The sequence below is a fragment of the Elaeis guineensis genome, chromosome 15 (assembly GCF_000442705.2).
Source record: "Elaeis guineensis isolate ETL-2024a chromosome 15, EG11, whole genome shotgun sequence".
Taxonomy (NCBI): domain Eukaryota; kingdom Viridiplantae; phylum Streptophyta; class Magnoliopsida; order Arecales; family Arecaceae; genus Elaeis; species Elaeis guineensis.
This window is the reverse complement of record NC_026007.2, coordinates 57016504-57031635: the sequence shown is the minus strand read 5'-3', so window position 1 is coordinate 57031635 and position 15132 is coordinate 57016504. Positions and strand designations below refer to the sequence as shown.

The 15132-nt window shown below is 40.5% G+C and overlaps 1 protein-coding gene across 6 annotated transcripts in view; it reads left to right on the top strand.

Moving 5' to 3' along the window:
• Positions 1-613: 613 nt before the first annotated feature.
• LOC105058012 (formin-like protein 5) overlaps positions 614-15132 on the top strand; it is a 28924-nt gene continuing 14405 nt past the window's right edge. For 2 of the 6 annotated variants that reach the window (XM_073249460.1, XM_073249461.1), the window contains exons 1-5: positions 614-912; positions 1607-2310; positions 2387-2608; positions 2688-5878; positions 6195-6321. In XM_073249460.1, the coding sequence (XP_073105561.1) occupies positions 840-912; positions 1607-2310; positions 2387-2608; positions 2688-5878; positions 6195-6321 (4317 nt within the window). In that variant the 5' untranslated portion in view covers positions 614-839. The remainder of the gene's footprint in view (positions 913-1606; positions 2311-2386; positions 2609-2687; positions 5879-6194; positions 6322-15132) is intronic. The other 4 variants (XM_073249457.1, XM_073249458.1, XM_073249459.1 and 1 more) reach the window with 3 other exon arrangements.

Here is a 15132-nt window from a genome sequence, read left to right as displayed (position 1 = left end):
GGAAAATAATGGAGATTTTAGAGAGCCCAGGCCAACTTTGCCAATCTAGACATAATCCTCATGCATCTCATCAGCAACACCGTTAGCTCATGCTCAGCGGTCGGGCCAGCGACAGCAATATCCAATTCCTATCCGAGCTCAGCCTTACTCAAATCCCACCCAATGGCCACGCTGACGGTAATCACACCTCCACTCCCCCACCAAGGCAAGAAATAATAGTGCCCGACCCCAACGCGATCTCGTCACCGCTCTTCTTGCCTTTTCCTTCGGATTCCGCTTGTCCGACGACCTGTCCCTTTCCCTCTCCTCCCACGCCCCCGCCACCCGCCTCCCGCCACGTGCCAACCGGCTCGACACTTCCTCCATTTCCTAACGAACGCATAGAATTCCCAATGCGAATGACACATCTTCCGTCCGATCCACCATGTCAGTCAATCCCATCCGTTAATATCTAGGGCGTGGGCCCCTAAGCAGACAGTGACGCGAGGCGTGATGGCTGGTTCCAGGTCCAACCCCAGTCCGGCTACAGTCCACCTCGGCTCCCCGCTCCCCCCACAGGCCGTACACGGAAAAGGAGAAAGAAAGCGAGAAGAAATAAATAAAAGACGGAGAAAGAAAGCGAGGAGAAATAAATAAAAGACGTTCTCTCTCCCGCTCTCTCCCTGCCACTCTCTCGGTCTTCCCTGTGAGCTCGGAACCCTAGCGATCGATTACCGTCGCGGCCCGGATCTGGATCCTTTGTTGCCCTTCGACCGGTTCTTTGCTCGAACGGCTTCGTGTCGGCGCGGTCGGCTCGCCTGTTTTTTTGGATTGTGACCAGATTGCGGCTGTGACGGAGGATGGCGCTGTTCAGGAGGCTGTTCTACCGGAAGCCACCGGACCGGCTGCTGGAGATCTCCGAGAGAGTCTACGGTAAAATGCGCCACTCTTTCGACCTCTTTTTTCTGCTTGGATCTCGGTTTGTAGTAGCATTTTGCTGGGCTTTTGCATTTTGGCGGGTTCAAGTGTGGGGGATTTGGAAAGTACTTTATGGTCGATGAGTTCTGATGGTTTTTGTCGCTGGTGGTTCGTGGGGTTAACTTAGTTTTTGGAAGTATTTGGTGTTTAATATATGGTGGTCATCAGGAGAGATGTACTGACGGTGGGGCATTTAGAAAATGAGGAGTTTTGGTGTCTTTTTTGGCGGAATCAAAGGATTTTTTAAGAAGTTCGAGTCTTTTCCGAAGATTAAATGCGTTAAGCCCGTGTTTTTGTTTTTTTCCTCAGTGGTCGCATGGCTACGTCACGAATATAGCTACTGTAGAAGTTTAATGCCGGTCAAAGTTAGTTGGTTCTCAAGATAATAGCGCGGAAGCTTAATTTTTGTCTTGCTATATTAGAATTATTTTTGGTTCCACTGGATATATTCTTATTTGATGATTTCAATTTGGATGGTCTTATGTAGCATTTGAAGTCCGGAAAGTTTCCAGTTCTCATCATAGTATTTGCCCGTGTTATAATGTTTCAGAAAGATTGGTAGTAGTTTAATTTCCGTAAAACGTATAAAGGGGGTGTCCTGTTTTGACGATGCTGAACTTCTGATCTTCTGATGACATTGTTCTTGCAGTGTTTGACTGCTGCTTCTCTACCAAAATCCTGGAAGAGGACAAGTACAGGGATTACATGGGTGGTATCGTTGCTCAAGTGCAGGACTATTTTCCAGATGCCTCATTCATGGTATTCAATTTTAGAGAAGGAGATAGGAGGAGCCAAGTTTCAGACATCTTGTCTGATTATAATATGACTGTCATGGACTATCCGCAGCAGTATGAAGGTTGTCCCTTGTTACCTCTGGAGATGATCCACCACTTCTTGAGGTCGAGTGAGAGCTGGCTATCAATGGAAGGGCAACACAATGTGTTGCTGATGCACTGTGAGAGGGGGGGATGGCCTGTGCTTGCCTTCATGCTTGCAGGGTTACTCCTCTACAGGAAACATTACACTGGGGAGCAAAAGACTCTGGAAATGGTTTACAAACAAGCCCCAAAGGAGCTCCTACATCTCTTGTCTCCCTTGAACCCACAACCTTCTCATATGAGATATTTACAATACATATCCAGACGAGGCAGTGGGTCAGATTGGCCTCCGGGAGATACACCCTTCACCTTGGAATGTCTAATTCTTAGAGTCATTCCCATTTTTGATAGGGAAGGGGGTTGCAGGCCGATCATTCATATTTATGGTCAAAACCCTTTAACCCTGGCAAACAGAAATCCAAAGACTCTTTACGCAACACCAATGACCAAGAAGTACCTTCGGCATTATAAACAGGTAATGCTTATACCCATGGAATTCAACGTGTTCCTTCTCTGAAGTTATAGATTTTCAATTTTAACTGTTAATGCAGGCAGAGGGCGTGCCAATAAAGATCAATTGTCATTGTCGTGTTCAAGGAGATGTGGTTGTTGAATGCATCCATATGGATGAGGAACTGGAGCATGAGGAGATGATGTTCAGGGTCATGTTTAACACAGCTTTTGTTCGATCTAATATTCTGACGCTGAGCCGTGATGAAATTGATGTTGCATGGAATGCTAAGGACAAGTTCCCGAAGGACTTCAAAGCTGAGGTATGTTGCTGTGGCTCTTACAAGAAAATGTCTGCTTTTCATGTAATAGGAGTTGAAGCCACGTTCATGTCTCAACCAGGTACTCTTTTCAGACTATGATGCTGTTGAATCTGACTCCACTACAGAAGTTATAGCTGATGATGATGAAACAGAATGTGCCTCCACAGAGGCAACAGAAGAGTTCTTTGAGGCAGAAGAGATATTTAACAATGCGGATTGGCAAGATGGAAAAAGAGAGTTGGATTCTCATACAATTAGAATAAAAAGCTCTGTTGATGATGGGAGCCATAAAACAGATATTTATTATTTTTCCGATGAAGCAAAGAGCAGGTTAGAAACAGGCAATATCGAAGAAGATCTAAAGACTATAATCACTGAAAAATTAACTACCATCGATGACAAAATAGTCAACCTAGAAACCCCAGGTGTGGCTGGTCCAGCTGTGAGTAGATTAGAAACTGGCAATGCCAAATATGATGAGGGAGATGTTACTGAAAAGTCATTTTTTTTGGACAACATGACTGCAGTTCAAGAGAAGAGTGTGCTAGAAAGCAGTTCTATACTGCAGGATTCAAAGGCTATTGATTTTTCAGTGGATGAAGAGAAAAATACATTGAAAATTGGCAATAGCAAGCAGGACATAGAGAGCATTATTACCTTTGTGAGGACCACTGTAGATGATTCGAGTTGGAAGTTAGAAGCTCCAACTGTGGTCGATGAAGCTAATGGCAGATCAGACAAAAGGGATACCAAACCCTGTATGGATGATATTATTACTAGAAAGCAGTCTGCTCTGAATGACAGGAGTCCCAGCTCTGTGACCCAAAGTATGGCAGATAAAGTGCGGCGCAATTCAGAAACACATAATAGCAAGAGGGATATACTCAGTGGTGCTATCCAAGATGAGGCAAAACTGTGTCATGAGGGTAGATTGGGAAATCTAGGTATGGCAGAACAGATAGAGACCAGACCGGATAGGAGCAATGCTAGTTGTGGTGATAAACTTCTTAGCAGAAAGCCGATCACTTTGGACTACACAATTAGATTTGAAGAGAAGAATATAGTAGAAGCAAGCAACTTCAAGCATGAAGTAAAGGATATTATTACTCTTGCTGCTGAAGAGAAGAGACATTCTGGATCATTCAATTTTGAGGAGGATGCAGATGGTATAGTTACTAAAAAGACAATCACTTTGGATAATATGAGTTGCAATTCAGATGATTCAACTCTAGCAGATGCAGCTAACAGCAGAGTAGAACAAAGGGAGTACCGACACAATCAAGACAACCTTATTGTCAGGAAGAAATCTGCTCTGACCGAGAAGAATCACAGGTTAGGAACCCCTGATATAGAAAATGAAACAAAGTACATATTGGAAACCCATGTTTGCAAAAGAGATAGAGACAAGGGTGTTACAGAAAAAAGTTTACCAATGAAGGCTCTCAATCAGAAGACAGGAAATGAGTTACAAAAGCAGAGCACTGAAAAATCTCTGCCGCCCATGTCCAAGAAATCACCAACAAGCATACAACCACTAAATTTTGGTGCATCCAGACAAAAGATTAAACAACAGGAACATCTGGATCACACAAAACTGACAAAACTGAAGACAATACCTCGGTGTACTTCACCACAGGACCCTGATGCTACTACTGTTCATATGCCATCTGATCCTGGATCTAGATATAACAGTGCACCAGGTGCTGTTGCCATTTCTGCTCATCCGAAAGACAATGAAGCAGCTGAAACGGCACAGTTTCCTCCAATTTCTGCTTCTATCTATAGAATTGCAACTTCCTTGGTGCCATCAGTACAATCTGCACTGCCACCAGTTCTGTATTCAATCCAGGAAGTTCCTGATTCTTCCTATACAGCCAGCGTGTCCCAACCTTCTTCTTGTCACCATCCACAGTCACCAACTTCTCAACTGCAAGCTGCTCCACTATCAACACTGCCTCCGCTTCCTCCTTCCTTGGGTACTTCGTCCAATTCTTTTTCTGCACATGCTTCTTTTACTCCATCTTCACCTCCACCACCACCTTTGAGGACAGGAGCTATACCACAAGCATCCCCTTGTGCTCCACCTCCACCTCCACCTCCACCTCCACCATCATTATCTCCCTCTTTTGGGAGCTCATATACTTTAAGACACCTAAGTTCACCTTCACGAATTGGAGTAACATGTTCATCCCTTCCACACCCTCCTCCCTCTACCCCTCCCCTTCCTCCTCTTGTCCACAATGCATTTGCCTCAAATATTCCACCTCCCCCACCACCTCCTCCACCTTTCCATTCTGGTGCATCTACCAAATGCCCATCTCCCACACCTCCCTCACCTCCTCCCCATCCTCCTCTATGTAATCTCTCAAGTTCATCTTCTAAAAGCTCACCTCCCCCTCCCCCTCCCCCTCCTCCCCCAACGCCCTCAAGATCATGTACTAGAAGGCCACCTCCCCCTCCTCCTTCACCAATGCTCCTAGGAGCATCTACTAGAGGCCTTCCTTCACCTTCCCTCCCGCCACCCCCACCTCCACCCCCTCCGTTCATGAGAAGTTCATCATGTTCACCTGCCCCTCATCCTCCGCCATTGCAAAATCAAGGAGGACAATTTAAAGGCCCACCACCTCCCCCTCCACCTCCAATCCAACCAAATGCTAGTGGGTCTGTTGTTCCTCCACCGCCTCCTCCACCCCATCTAAAGGTTGGAGCTTCACCTCCACCACCACCTCCACCTCCACTTCCTATGTTGTCATCAAATAGAACGAAGCTTGCTAGGGCCACCGCCTCCACCCCACCGCCACCGCCTCCAATGCACAGAGGGTCTCCATCTCCACCTCCTTCCCTTGGAGCACGTGGAACTCCGCCCCCACCCCCTCTACCTGGAGGGCATGGAGCTCCACCTCTACCCTCTTCGTCTGGAGGATGTGGAGCACCACCACCACCACCTCCCTCTGGAGGACGTGGTGGTGCACCCACCCAACCAACTCTCCTTGGTACATGTACACCTGCTTCACTGGCCGTGCCTAGGACATCGGATAGTCCTTCACCTCCTCCAGCAGATGCCCCTGGTTCTCAGTGTTCTGATAGAGGGTTATCATCAAATTCCCTGGTGGGGGCAAGAGGACGTGGACTTGCACGTTCTGCGGGCTCAGGTTTTTCATCTTTAGCACCTCGTAGATCTTCACTAAAGCCATTGCATTGGGTGAAAGTAACAAGAGCTGTGCAAGGAAGTCTATGGGCAGAATTACAAAAATATAATGATGCTCCCAGGTATCCTAAAATTTATTTTAGTTATTGCTGGTTCTCCTGTCTCCAAATTCAATGGCATCTTTTTCCCTTTCATGATTGTTGACACTTTTGGCACACAAAATCATATTCTTTCCCATATTGGAACCTTGTTTTTTGCAGTTCAGTTTGATTTAATCTATAGCTGATACTTTGTTGTATATACCATTCACAAACTTTCCTTCCAGAACATTTTTAACAACATTGGTTCACAAATTGTGCTATATGACTCATGAGCTTCTATTGTTGCATGGGTTGTTTTTGGTATTCTCCTCATTCTCACACAACCTTCTGAACACAGTGCTTCAGAATTTGATGTGTCCGAACTTGAAAGTCTCTTCTCTGCGGTCGTCCCAAAATCAGATGGTTACTCTAAATCTGAAGGGCGTCGTAAATCTCTTGGATCAAAATCAGATAAAATTCACCTGGTAATTGATCTATACCAAGACCCAGATAAGTTTACTTTTCTCAGATGTTGCAATATTGGTCCTTGTCTTTTGTCATGCGATCGCAGAAGTTGTTTGATACACTTTTTTTCATTGTCCATGTTGGTTGTGAGTGCTCAAACATTGTATTGTGAAGTTCTAAATGTCATATCTGGTACTTTTTTGCATCCACCTTTGCTGTTATGAGATTTTTTAACTGGGACAATTCTCACCATCTGGCAATTTTAATGTCCAAAAAGAATTATGTGAAAGCAGAGAAGAAATTATCTCATAATTTTCTTCATTATTTGTTTGATGGCACAGAACATGCTGATTGATAATAGTGATTGTTAATTAATTTAAGGAATCACCTCAAGACAAGTAGGTAGAAGTAAATTAGTCACGTTCAATAGAAAAAAGTGAGGATTGTTGAGTTATGCTATAGGAATCGGGGAGTATGATGCACTCATCAAAAGTCGGACAGAGTTTCTGTCAAGTTTGTTTTTTAGAAAAATTAACAGGGAGCTGGAAATCTGATGAAGACTGACCAGAAAAAATCTCGTGCAGTCCAACTTTGTCCAGGATTGGCCAAATATGGTATAATGTGGATATAATCATATTATTTTAGAGTTTGCTCTTCTTAGGGTATTATAAAAATGATACCTTCTGCAGCTCTAGCTTTATTTGAAATGATGAACTCTTAAGTGAATAAATTGTTTTGTTTAAATTTGCCCAAGTCTTTTTAGAAAGTACATTGTGAGAATGATTCTGTCCAATAACTTAAAACAGTTTGGCAGTAGGATTGGAACTTGGGAGAATGAGCTAATATGTTTGAACCAACAATTCTGTTGGGCTTCATAAATTGCTGTAATCTAAACATATAGCTCTGTCTTGAAATTGTTGATTTTTAGTATTTTAAAATTTATATGAAATTTCAGCTTAAAGTGACAAGATGGTTCTCTTTAATTCAGAACTAGTTATAGAGAGATCATATTTCATGTATTTTAATATTTTTATTTTTGTTACTATTACAAAATATATGTTAGGCATTGCCTGACCACTCGGGCCTTTTATTTAAAGCAAAAGTTGCATGCTTATTCATGCAAGTGTTGGTTCTTTCTTTCTTGCTTTTGTGGGTGTGCTTATGTTTGACAGGTCCTCAACTTCATATACATCGTAGGCTTGGTTCACTGAATCATTGTTATGTGCAACTCTCTAGCCTTAAGCAACAAAGCTTCATCTAATCTACATGGGTTTTGCTTTATAGATCAATGTACAATCTACAAATCTCAAACAGATGGCCTTCAACTCAATTGAAGCCTTTTGATCAGTGGTAAATTCCTTGACAAGGTGACTAAGATATTAACTAACACTGCCATGAAACATATGAAGCAATTATGCCCAAGATATTTTCCTAATCAGTACATATTTTTAACCTTATGCAACTAGGGAGCCACTCCCTAATGTTACCCTATATCAGGAATTAAATAATTATGTTTGATATAATGAATTAATTTTGGAATTAAGAATGCAGTATCAATTAACTTAAAAAGGAAAGGTCTAATATGGGGTTTAAGTAGGGGTGAAAGTGGACCGGATGATATTCATTTCGGATCTATTTTCATATCCGAATCTATGTAGATATGGTCAAAAATTTGAGCATCCGACTAATATCCATATCCATGAAATAAAAATAGATATGGATATGGATAGACAACTATCCGATCCATATCCAAATATTTGATTTTGTCTGTAACCTATTTCATTTTATATAGCACATTAGCACAGATTAATTTTTTAAGAAAGTATATAACCATATTAACATGCTATTAACTTGATTTATGATTCACTTGGTGATATTTTGATTCTATGGTCATAAAGTTTAATTATGTGACTTACATCATATTTATATCTATATTTTCAATATCCGATTTGTATCCTTATCCGTTTAAAACAAATATAGACATGAATTTTTTCATCCGACTAATATCCATATTTGTATTTGTACTCATCAAATGAAACAAATATGGATATGGATAAACTTGTATCCAATCTGTTTCCAATCCAATTTCAGTCCTAGGTTTGAGATATATGCTTTTAATCCATACTTGAGTTGAGCTATAAGGTTATTGGTTGAATTTAGGTTTCCCTGCATTCTAATGTTACTGAAGTTTGCCCTCATTCATGGAAGCGGCCAGATGGTTGCAACAGAATGGATAATAGTACATGCAGAAGGTGGGAGGGATAGCACAGGGATACTCAAACTAGGAGAGTGGAGGAAGCATGCAATTCTCTTGGCAGTGTTACAAACAATGGTGGGGGATGGATGTTATTCAGGTGGAAGCCATTGTTCTATTTCATATGAGTGGATTTTGGACTGTCCTTTTGGGCTTATGAATATGAGGATGTATCGCAGGCAATGGATCTTGGATTTTATAACTCTTTGTTGGAGTATGGATAAAGGAGACGAAATGGGAGATCTTAAAATCTAGGACATGTCAACAATAAAAAGAAAAGAAATCTTTTCACTTCCTTTATACATATATTGAAGATTTACTGATGAAGGATTAGACTATTGCTGTAAATATATACTGTTAAAGGGACTTCATTTGATGGTGAGGAATTTTAGAAAAATATTCGAGGGGCATTTTGATGCTAAATTTCTTTCTTCTCTCTCTCTCTCTCCCCCCCCTCCTCTCTAATGGGTGCTCAAGTGGGAACTAGCATTATGGGCTATTTGGAGTTTTGTACTTGAAGTTGGTTGCTACTTAGGTTGCATTGCAACTTAAGTTGCTTTGGTTGATTTATAAGGAAGCTCACTTCTTGTGCTTGGAGAAGAGTTTGGGGAAAAGAGAGGTATATCTAATTAACAATTTGTCGAATAGCTTGTGAGCTAATGCCCAATTGGAGCACTCCATGTATATGGATATGAGAGCATTATGGACGAAGAGGTCAGTGTTGAAGTCACCAACGGCAAAGGCCTAGGCGTGGAACTGAGCCCCATGGGGAGGGAGCAAGCAGTGGCACATGCCTCAAGGAGGATGAAGAAGGTGAATGATAGGGACAAGGGGTTGGCGGCGGTGGAGGAGGTGGCAAAGTGGAGGGTGAGGGTGGTTGGTGAAGCCTGAGGCAAAGGATGTAGCCGTGGGCATCCTAGAGGTGATAGGGGTTGATGACAATATCAAAGGTGGAAGTGAGGAGAGAGGAGGGACATGAGAGCAAGGCTGGGGAGGAGAAGGTAAGGGAAGTAGGAGGAGGAGGAAGAGGAGAGAGGCTTGCTGTGCTGGAGTTCAAGGTAGACAACATGGCCGTGAGCCTCCTAGATGTGGCCCGGGTTGGCGACATCAAGGGCAACATTGAGGAGGGACTTAGGAGCAGGGGTGGGGAGGTGAGGGGGAGGGAGGAGAGAGAATTTTTTAGATTAAGACACCTATTCGAGCAGTCGGAAGTCTTCTTGTGGCTGTTTTAATTGCAAGCTGACCTACCACAAAATAGCCTTGAATTGCAGCCCAATGAGTAGACTTACTATGCAATTTGAGTTACAGATATTGAAACAAGTGGGCTAGCCAGCACCTGCAACTTGAGCTGCATGTGGCTCTATTTACTGGACTCCAAATTGTCCTTAAGTTGGTGGATTTTTAATTAGTAGTCACTTTGGTTACATGTGACATGGGGCTTAATCTATTCCAAAACAAAAATGTTTAAGTCAAAAAATCACTCAGCTGGTGTGTTGTGTTATCATTCTTCCTTTGTATTTGCGTTGTGAATTATGCCACATAATGATGCAATGTGAATGGTGGAAGACGGTTGAGTGACTTTTTCAATTGATTTTTCTCAGTTACCATAGTGCTGACCAAAGATCGCGATATCGGTACCGACGTCGAACAAGTACAGTACGGTATTACCATACCGTGCCGACACACGGTATGCTCCGACGTATCGGTTCGGTATCGGTATAAATTTTTTTTGTTTTGTTTTATTTTTTTTGATCTTCAAGTTATTAATTCATAACCCCAAAATTACATTATATTGCATATTATTGACATATTTGGATTCAATTTTTGAGTTTGGTAGTGGTACAGAGAATCTTGATTCAAAATTTCAAATATATATATTTATTTACATTATATTACAATTCTATCATCCTAAAATTAAAAAGAAAATATATAAATGTATAGTAAAATGTATCTAAACTTTTAAAGTACAAAGCATAAAGAATGATATACTAATCTCGAGATCTGTTCTGCATTTAATATCTCATCGAGTGTCTGTGATGTTCGTAGATATCTGGATCATTGGCATAGTCTGGAGGAATATTAATCCATCTCTCTAACTAAGAAGCATTGTATTCCTGAATATTTATCTCATAAGGCATCCTCTCTGGATTATAAGATATCTCAGATCTTTCACTCAAACTCTGGTTCTAAGAAGTATCCTCGGGATGATGGTATGGCTGTGGAGGAGCCTATCCAAATATGTTGGTAGCAAAATCTGATTCGTAAGATGCTCCAGGCTGCATATAGTAGTAACCATTAGAAGACGATGTCTCGGATGCACCATATCCATATGGATCATAAGGTGGCTGCGGATAATAGGATCCATAATGCGAGAATGATCTAGATATATCTATGGATCCTACTCCACGTGTAAAATCGTCTGCAGCTGTATCATGTGCTGGACGACCTCTAGAAACCCATCGTCTATATGAAATCAACTTTCCATGGTCTCTACCGACTCGTCCACCATAGTCTCTATCTTGTGAGGCATGTGTAAACTGAAACTCACCGGTGAATCGAATATCATCCTGTGGCTGTCTCATAAGCAGTAGTCTCCTGTCCTTCAGTTTCTCTCGGATCATCGGATCCATAACTACTACTAGTACCATCATCATTCTTCCTGATCTCCGAATCTAAATCAGATAGCTCTCGTACTCTCGAGAGTAGTGCATGTGCAACTATCTTCTTTTTCCTTCCCTTGTGCCCCTCTGTGACTGAGTTTTCTATGATTGGGAGGATGGATGTTTTGTTGCTGACCGCCGATCTCGTCTAAATATTTTTCGCTTAAACCTCTATGAGGATGTATTGGATATTGAATCATGTGATGAATGAGTCCTCTGTGTCCCCTCAGGCTGTGGCTGATCAGCTGGAACTTTATGTGGAATATTTTTTCTGTCTAATACCTTGAATCCATCTTGATCTCCTTAGCTACTATACTGGCTGGTCATGGAGAAGACCCCGACTCATCAAGTTCTGATTCTTGCTACTGATCTGCAAGCCATCCGATGATCGGATCGTCATCCTCGTCAGCATAATCATCTAGTATCGGATCAGTGTACTTCAGTTATACTTCTTTCTGAACATATTTTAGCCTCAACTTCAGATTATAGTGAACATATACAAGATCATTGAGGTGCTTTTGTGTCCGATGATTTTTCTGTTTATTATGAATAAGGACGAAAGTCGACCAATTGCGCTCATAGGCACTAGCAGAAATCGTCTAGAAAAGAATGCGGACAGTCACACCTCAAATATTCTACAGATATTTCAAAATGAATCTACCATTCAGCTGTAAAAGTAAAATTATATTTTAAATTTTATGATATTATTAGACATATGATGTTAATCTATGTTGCTCATTATTGATATGTAATTTATTTGGATTATTCTTTTTGCTTACGACAGCTGATGAGACTCCAAAACTGTCTGATCCCTCTTTAAACTGTTTCGTCTGTAAAAAATATATTTATTAAATTTATAAATATATTGTTGAGTACAAATCAAATTCAGTTGAATAATCATATCTGTTTTAAACTAGCATACTTTTTGCAAACACAATGATGCGATTTTTGGATCGGGCACCATCTTATATATCACATTACGAACAGCAATAAGAAGCTCGTTATCTATATCTATCCCGAAATGGTATACTAGAATCTCGAATTCAAATAGTAAGCTGCAGATAAATTTCATATTGATTAAGTACATTTTTACAAGTATAAGAAAAGAAATATTTTAAAGTATTTTTGAATCTGTGCTTACCGGCTAGATGCAAATCTCTACTCATCTGATAGTCCCAACGGTGCTAAATGATGTTAATGTATTTTTGAGCATGCTTCGGATCATCTTACTGATCTGTTTCTTTGTTCTCTCTATTATGTAATATAAGAAGTCCATCTGGGGGTATCTTTCACTATCTATGGCGCGAAGCACCTCGTATAATGGCTTAATAGTCTTTACTATCTTTTTAGCCCACTGCCAAAATGACTGACTCGTTACCAAGTTCTCCACATGACTTCCATCAGTATCGGCCCTCGTATATTTGCTCTTCTGCCACTCGGCACTGACAAACATCTGACATAAGGTTGCTTTCTTCTGAAGAAGATCATCAAGTGCTATGTAGTTGGTAGCAAATCGTGTGACATCCGGTCTTAAGATCTCTCTCCTAGTATACGTCTGCATCAATGAAAGGACCCATGTGTGATTGTAGATGAATCTACTAATAGTCTGAGCAATCTTCACTGCCTGCTGCATCCTACGAATCTTTTCAGTATCCATCAATATAAGATCAATATAATGTGCAGCACATAGGATCCAGTATATCTGCGGTCGTCGCTCTATCAGCAACTCTCCGATAGCCTGATATTGTGGCTCATTATCTGTGATGACTTGCATGACATACTGCTCACCCACTGAATCAATCATCTCCTCCATCAGATCAAGGATATATGCGGCATCGTGCATCTTATCTGAAGCATCAATTGATTTGTGAAAAAATATTTTTCCATTACAGTATGTCAAAAATTTAATGATGCTCCATCTAGTAGGACCAATCCAACCATCACACATCACTGTTAGTCCGTATGTGGGTCATTTATTCTTGTAAGAAGCAATCCATCGCTGCAGATCCTCTTTGTTAATGTCAAGAAGCTGACCATAGATGTCCTTAAGTCCTGACGGATTTACATCCTGGCCGGCAATCTCTATGGCTGAAATGACAGATTGATGGTAAGGATTGCTTGCTGTATTTGTTGGAATATGGTTGAAATGAAATTATGATCCAATAGCTCGCCACATATCATTCTTCTTATCCTTTTTCATCATAGTGTCAATCTTCTGCTGTTTTGAATTTTTGCTGAAAAAAGCATATGGATCTAAATCATGGATGGTGGCTCCTGCTGGAATATCTCTGGAGGACCTCCTACTACTACCAAAAGCTCCCAACAAAGATGAAATACTTCCTCTACCATCGGGCTCTCTGACTGAGGTAGTCCTCCTGAACTCGGATTCTCCCTCATCGATTGTTGATTTAGACTCCGATTTGTAGCATGATGGTCCAAATCGCTCTCTATATCTGGCCATCTCTTTCTGTCAGTACTGATCATCCAAGCTCGTTTGAATAGCAGTCTCAATTTGTGTCTCATTATTTGGAGCGAAAGCCTCCTCCGACTCTCTAAAGTGATAGAAAGGTGGCTCTACAGGTCGACGGTCTACCTCCATCCTCTTCTGTTTTGCCTTTTTCTTCGCTGCTTTCGAATCAGCGAAGTGCTTCTTCATCAACTATCGGACCTTCTGTGGATATTTTCGAAATATGGACACATTAGGATAACCACCAATCAGGTGCTGCTTCAACCTATTCACTTTTCCTTGAACTCTATGTTGCACCATTTGCATTTCTAATGATGTCAAGTCGAGAGCATCTTGCCATGATCCCAACCAATGTTATGCTCTGAATCTTTTTTCTTACTCATTTATGCAAGTATAACAAAACACGGCAGTTTAATAATTATTAAAAAATATTATATATAAATTCAAAAAAATTTTGATAATAATTTTAAAACTCATAAATTCAAAAAATATATTATATACTTTAAATAATATTTCTGAATTAGCTAAAATATAGTACTAATTTTACATTTTTTTTATTTGATTATTTTTTTTATTATTTAAATAATTATACAAATATTTTTTAATTTAAAAAATTTAAAAAAAAAATTGAGGTTAGATTCAAGTAGCTTGGATCATTCTAAACATGATTCAAAATCTCTGATTTTACATTTTTTTGAATTTATTTTTTTAATAATTTTTTAATAAATAAATATATATATTTGAAAAAATATATAATTAATGAAAATCAATAATTTTAGTGTTATCATGTAGATCTTTCAAAGATCTATCACATATGATCAAATCATACCAAAATCATAAAATTTTAGCATAATTTTCTCTTATTTTCTTACTTCTTTGTTCTTATCCTTTTTTTAGTCACAAAAACATAAAAATAGAATATCTACTAAAAGAATAATACATTATCTTACTTCCGATCGAAAATCATCGTCTTCTCGAAGAAGTGCTGCAATTTGATGGAATTTTTTTTCTTTTTTCTAATTTTTTCGGAAGGCTTCGTGTCGTCGAAAGCCTGAGAGCGCCTCTCGGGAGTTATGAGAGAGCTCTTGGGTTTCTATCAGAGAAGGAATCTTGGCCGCCACTAAATGACAGCTCAGGTCCCACCACACCCCCCATGTGATATGTCGGTACGGTTCGATTCAATACTGAACCATACTGAACCGAGCCATACCGCCCGATTTTGGGCGGTATGGCTCCGAACTGTCTGATTCGGTGCGGTTCGGGTGATTTTTCGAAAAAAAAGGCCGAATTGGATCGGCTGGCCGCCGATCTGATTCGGTATGCCCCATATCGGACGGTTCGGTCCGGTACAGCATTCCTTGGTGTTGACCATTCCAAAAGTTATGTACTCATTTCCATGCCTTTAAGCATTCTTCCTATTTTTAATTTGCATGTAGCTTTATTTGTTTTG